At 36.9% G+C, this 6,252-nt stretch overlaps 1 protein-coding gene across 3 annotated transcripts in view; it reads left to right on the top strand.

The window, feature by feature from the left end:
- UBE2Q2 (ubiquitin conjugating enzyme E2 Q2) overlaps positions 1-6,252 on the top strand; it is a 64,652-nt gene that overhangs the window by 35,910 nt on the left and 22,490 nt on the right. For all 3 annotated transcript variants that reach the window (XR_007453885.1, XM_049613919.1, XM_049613918.1), the window contains one exon: positions 4,463-4,521. Coding sequence is in view for 2 of the 3 variants with exons in the window: in XM_049613919.1 (XP_049469876.1) it covers positions 4,463-4,521 (59 nt within the window). In the remaining variant the exon portion in view is untranslated. The remainder of the gene's footprint in view (positions 1-4,462; positions 4,522-6,252) is intronic.

The raw sequence follows: 6,252 nt of genomic DNA, 5'->3' as shown, positions 1-6,252 counted from the left end.
TCTTTTCTTTTCTTTTCTTTTCTTTTCTTTTCTTTTCTTTTCTTTTCTTTTCCTTTTTTTTTTTTTTTTTCCTAATGTTTAATTATTTTCAAGAGACAGAGAGACAGAGTGTGAGCAAGGGAGGATCAGAGAGAGAAGGAGACAATCTGAAGCAGTCTCCAGGCTTCAGCATAGAGCCCGACATGGGGCTCCAACCATGAGATCATGACCTGAGCTGAAGTTGGACGCTTTAACCAACTGAGCCACCCAGGAGCCCCAAGGCCTGAATTATTTCTTAAGAGGCCTGGGAAGAATGTGATTGCTCTGAACTAAGTGACATTGGCAAACTGAATTGCCAAGTTATTAGTATCAGGATTCACAGACTTGGAAGGATAGCAGGTATTATCCAGAAAGAAGGATTTATAAGAAGGAGCATGAACAGTATTTATGTCCATGCCTCAGATGTCCATGGTGACAACTTGAAAGTCATGAGTAATAAGAAAATGGAACTTGAGATATAACAACACAAGGTTGGGGATGGGGCAGGAGAGAAAATGGGGACCAATTAGATTTGTCAGCAATGTGGCAAATCTTTTGTGCTGTGCTTTTAAGGGAGTGGTGGTCTGGTTTTTAAAACCATATCTAAATCACTCAGCTGAATTCTGGGGTACTACTTTAAGAAGGGTTTATTTAGACAAATATGAATTCATTTAGAGAATAGCAGCAAGGATTTGAAAGAGATTTTTATGTCCTAAGATAGCTGGGCAAATTGTGGATTTGGAGAGAAGAACATAGGGGCTCATGAGAGTTTGTCCTCAACTATTTAAAGGGCTATGTATGTGTAAACTTTAGTTTGATTTTGTTTTTGATTGACGGCTTATTAATTTGGTATTTTGATTTTTGTTTTGATTAACATGACATTAGAACTAGTAAGTCAAACTGTAAACAGGTGATTTTTCAAGTGATAACTATTGTGGAGCCATCTGGTGACAGTCTTTCGAGGAGAGAATGCTCCCTGGAGCACCTGGGTGGCTCTGTTGGTTGAGTATCTGACTCTTGGTTTCATCAAAGGTCATGATCTCACAGTTCATGGGATTGAGCCCTGTGTTGGGCCCTGTGCTGGTAGCATGGAGCCTGCTTGGGATTCTCTCTCTCCCTTTCTGTTTGCCTGCCCCGCCCCTCCCCACCCCCCTCCACTTGTACTTTCTCTCTCAAAATAAATTAAAAAAAAAAAATAGAATGTTCCTTATCATTAAAAATATGTTGGAAAAGGGCACCTGGGTGGCTTAATTGGTTAAGCGTCTGACTTTGGCTAAGGTCATGATCTCACGGGTTGTGGTTTCAGGCACCACATTAGGCTGTGTGCTGACAGCTCAGAGCCTGGAACCCACTTTAGATTCTGTGTCTTCCTCTCTTTCTGCCTCTCCCCTGCTAGCGCGCGCGCTCTCTCTCTCTCTCTCTCTCTCTCTCTCTCTCTCAGAAATAAATAAAACTTAAAAAAAAAGAATATGTTGGAAGGCCAAGATACTGAATTGGAAACTTTGTGAGATCCTTGTAAACCTTGAGATTCTCAGTTCGTGAGTTAGTATACCAAGATAACTCAAATTTCTATTTTACGTCATCCTCAACCTCTCTGCTGTAATCCTGCAAGGAACTCTTATTTCTGTAAAATATTAATTACTGAGTTCCATGGTACAGAGTTCATGGAATAGTCCCTAGGTTTTGATGTGAAGGAGTTACTCTGAATGAAGAATTACTTAAAATGAAAGTAGTTCTCACTGCCACATAATCAATTTAAAAAGCTTTATCATTTGGGAACACATATTTAAAGATCTAAAAAATAGATTAAATGAAATTGTACTTGAACCAAGCTTTGTGTCCGTGCCTTTCATTATGTCTATTAAACTGTAGATAAATGGTGAGGTACTTATTTGGAAGTAGATTATAATAATTATTAGGTTGATATCTTGTGTGGGTAGATTCTCCCTTGAAGTGGAAATCTAAGATTATCTGTTTTAGCCACCAGAAGTGTGCTTTTTGTCTTCCTCTCCTATTAGGATTGAATTTTCATAGTTCGTATGTTCCTTAGAATCTTATTTGAGGATGGGTGGAAGTAGGGAGTTAAAAGTAAGTTACTGGACTTAATGCTGCTTATTCTTGCAGTTAAAACTGTATTTTTGTGTTCCTTGGAAATAACTGAACAAGACAAATGTTTGTTTAGCCTCTTTACCCTCAAATTGGTTTAAGAGACAATTAGTTCCTTCCTTTTATTAGATCATAAAATTGGAGATAATTTCTCTTAGACATCCTGTCATATCTTTATTAGAGGCAGTATGCTTTTTCCTTACCCCATTGCTGTAGGAAAATGAGGGGCAGCCTTTTTGGCTTTCTGGCTACCCAGAGATTGACCTCTAATGCTCTTGGCCACCTCAGCTACTGTTGTTGTTTAAGTTCATTAAGAGAAAAAGCTCTTGTTCTTCTGGAAAGCTGTTTCCAGGACTGATAATTTGAAAAAAAGAATTGTACTTGGTAGCCTGAAAATTAGCTAAGGTTTCTTTTCTCTCATCTTCTCTTCATACGTTTTTTATCAAGTCTGCTGATCTTTGTCATTTAATTAGAGCAATTAGTCTATTTGCATATAATGTTATTACTGATATTGGGGTTTAAATCTTCTGTCTCATAAGTGCTTTCTATTTGTACTTGTTATTCTATGTTCCTTTTTCTCATTCTTTTGATTTTTTTTTAAATTACTCCAGTTTCTCTCCTCTTTCAGCTTCATGCATACGTGTTCTCTTACTTTTCTTTACTCCCTTACAATTACAATGTATATCCTTGTCTAATATAAATTTGTTAATTTATATTTTATTTTTCCTTATCAATGCAGAGACTTAGAACATGGATTCCCGGCCAAACATGTGCTGTCATGCATTTTCTGTACTTCCCTAAAAACTGCACATTGTTATATAATTAATCAATATTCATTTAGATCTATGTGCATATTTGTTCCTTTCATGGTCTTTAGTCTCCACATTTCCATCTAGGATCATGCTTCTCTTGCCTGAAGAATATCCTTTAACATTTCCTTGTGTCTGCTGACAGGAAAATAACTTTAGTGTGAATTAATTTTTGGAAAGTATTTGTATTGGGTATAGATTTTTAGGTTGGAAATTACTTTCAGCAACTCAAAGATATATCATTCCCTCATTGGGGTTTCCATTGTTTTTCTTGAAATAGTCATAGTGCTTCAATCTTGTGAAGTCTTCAGTCAATATTGGAAAATTCTCAGACATTCTCTCCAAATATTGCTTCTGTGCCATTCTTTTGTCTCCTTCTAGGACTCCACATATATGATAAGCCTTTCAATACATTCCCCTGTGTCTTGTTATTTTCTGCATTTTCTACATATTCTCTCTCTTCGCTTCATTCTGGATGTTTTCTGGCCTATTTTCCTGTACACTGAATTTCGGTTTCACCAAGTCTCTACTGTGGTTAAATTCATCTTTTAGGTTATTGATTCCAGTTTCTGTATTTCTAAGTTTCAGAATTTCTCTATGGCTCGTTTTATAATTTTAGTACTTTGCCAGGGTTTTCAATATTGTGTTTTCTTTCCTTGCATGTATTCAACATGGTTATTTTGAAATCTATGTTTGTTACTCTGTTATCTTGATCTCTTGTGGTTTTTGTGTCATTTGCCTCTCATTTTCTGGACATGTTTGTTTTTAAGTCTTGTGTAACTGGCTATTTTTAGTAACAAACATTATATATGAAAAATTTACTAATTTGAAGCCTTGGATGATATTCTTCTTCAAAGAGGGTTCACATTTACTCCTGTCAGGCTTGGACACTGGCGACCCAGGATCACAGAATCCAGTCAGGGATTGAGGTGACACAAAACTGGACTTCATTCCTTGTCAGTTAGGGCAATGTGTCATTTGTTCTTCAGGTCCCAGCCTAAAGTGTGGGAGACTTGTCCAGGCCTCTCCTTGGACCCCAGCTCCCAATTTTTATCTCTCTAGCCCTGCGGGTCTTAAGTTCTGCTGAGCTTTTGATCTCTCATCTTCCTTTTCTGTAATTGAAAGAAAACTCAAGGCAGGGAGAAGGGCCCCACTGTGAGGTTCACTTTTTCTTCTTGATCTTAGCTCTGTAGTGGTTACATTTTGTCTACCTCTTCTAGTTTCAGCCAGAGGATTGATGTAAAGTTACCTAGTCTATCATTATTGGAACGTTTCCTTTTATATAATTCTTTTGGAAGTGGAACCCCTTCATAATTTTCATAACTTTACCAAAACACTGTCCTGTTTGGGCCTGATCATTTTTATTTCCTTTGGTTTTTATTTCTTTTTATTTTTGGTACTTTTACTTTTATGACCCTCATCAGATAATAAATATACACATTCTTTATAGACTGTATAAAAATCTTCAAAATAAATAGGGTATTAAGGATATTCTTAAAACTAATTAAACTTGATTGTTTGCTTTTTAGGATAATTTTCCATTTGATCCTCCATTTGTTCGAGTGGTGTTACCTGTTCTCTCAGGAGGGTAAGTTTAAGTAATTATTTTCTTTGACAGTGTGCATTAGAATTATTTGGAGAGATAGTTGAATGGTAGGAGGCCCAGAATGCTAGGGTATATATACCCCAAGGTTTCTGATTCACTAGCTCTGGGGGGTGGGGAAAGGCTGATAATTTGCATTTCTGCACTTCTAAGATGGTCTCAGGTAAAGCGTTGTTGCTAGTCTGGAAACCATCATTTGAGAACCATTGGTTATAAACCATCATGTTGTTTATAAGTAAGAGTTTTTAATGTCCCCTATTTATATACATTTCATGATAAAAAAAAACAAGTGTTTTTCAAATATAAATTGTGATTGAGGATTTAGAGAAAGTTAAGATTAGAGAATGATTCCCACAAGCCTATATTCCCAGGAATAATCACAGAAAATCTCATGGGCCTATGGAACTGGCCATCTAATTCCTTCTAAAGGTGGTGGTTTCAGTTTGGTAGAATCTAATTGTCATTCATTTTATTGAAGCTTGTATTACATTTTTTGTGATTAGAAGTCATATAAAGAATGGGAAAAGATGAGAATTGGTACCTAGGCTGGTTATGAAATGTTCTATAGATCGTTAAATTAGAAGCAATTAATACTAATTTGAGGGGAGCCTGGGTGGCTTGGTTGGTTGAGTATCTGACTCTTGACTTTGGCTCAGGTCATGATCTCACGGTTCCTGAGTTTGAGCTCTGCACTGAGCTCCACACTGACAGTGTGGAGCCTGCTTGGGATTCTCTCTCTGCCTCGCCCCTGCACACTCTCTCTTTCTCAAAATAAGTAAATAAACTTAAAAATATATATGCTAATTTGGGAATTATGAAATGCTCAGTTGACTAATTCAACCTTGTGAGGTAATGCATATTATGCTGATTAAGATCTAAAAAGGGGCACCTGGGTGGCTCAGTCGGTTAAGTGTCTGACTTCGGCTCAGGTCATGATCTCACGGTTCATGTTTCGAGTCCTGCGTTGGGCTCTGTGCTGATAGCTTGGAGCCTGGAGCCTGGTGCCTGTTTCTGATTCTGTGTCTCCCTCTCTCTCTGCCCCTCCCCCGCTCACGCGCGTGCGCACGCGCGCTGTCTCTCAAAATTAAATGTAAAAAAAAAAAATTTTTCTTTTAAAAAAGATCTAAAAATATCCAGTCCTTACTTTGATCATTGCTACTGTTGATATAGTAATAGTTTCATTTAGATTAAAAAATATGGAAGGATGGCTACAAATGATTAAGGAAAAGATTTAGAAAAATTTTATAAATTCAAGATAAATGTATAAAAATATTCTTGTCAGATCATTTTGAAATCTGCTATAACCTTGACCAGCAGAGTTTTCACAGTTTGTTGTGGGAAATTCTAAGAGTTTTAAGAACTTATGATTTTAAGTAGTTTACCACCTAGTTGTGGAGACAAACACGTGAAGTTAAATAATACTTTTCAATTTAAAAATCTGTGATATAGTTTCTCTTCATTGCTTTTTGCTACAATGGTATTATTTACCATTATACAAATGAATAAATTTGTATAATGAATAATAAGTCAGCTTGTTACTTATCCAAACAAATCTTCTAATAAAATGTTTTTTCATGCCTGGGTGGCTCAGTTGATTAAGTGTCTGACTTTGGCTTAAGTCATGATCTTGCGGTTTGTGAGTTCAAGCCCCATGTCGGGCTCTGTGCTGACAGCTCAGAGCCTGGAGCCTGCTTTGATTCTCCCTCTCCCTCTCCC

The sequence above is a fragment of the Panthera uncia genome (genome assembly GCF_023721935.1).
Source record: "Panthera uncia isolate 11264 chromosome B3 unlocalized genomic scaffold, Puncia_PCG_1.0 HiC_scaffold_1, whole genome shotgun sequence".
Classification (NCBI taxonomy): domain Eukaryota; kingdom Metazoa; phylum Chordata; class Mammalia; order Carnivora; family Felidae; genus Panthera; species Panthera uncia.
This window is presented reverse-complemented; position numbering and strand designations above follow the sequence as displayed.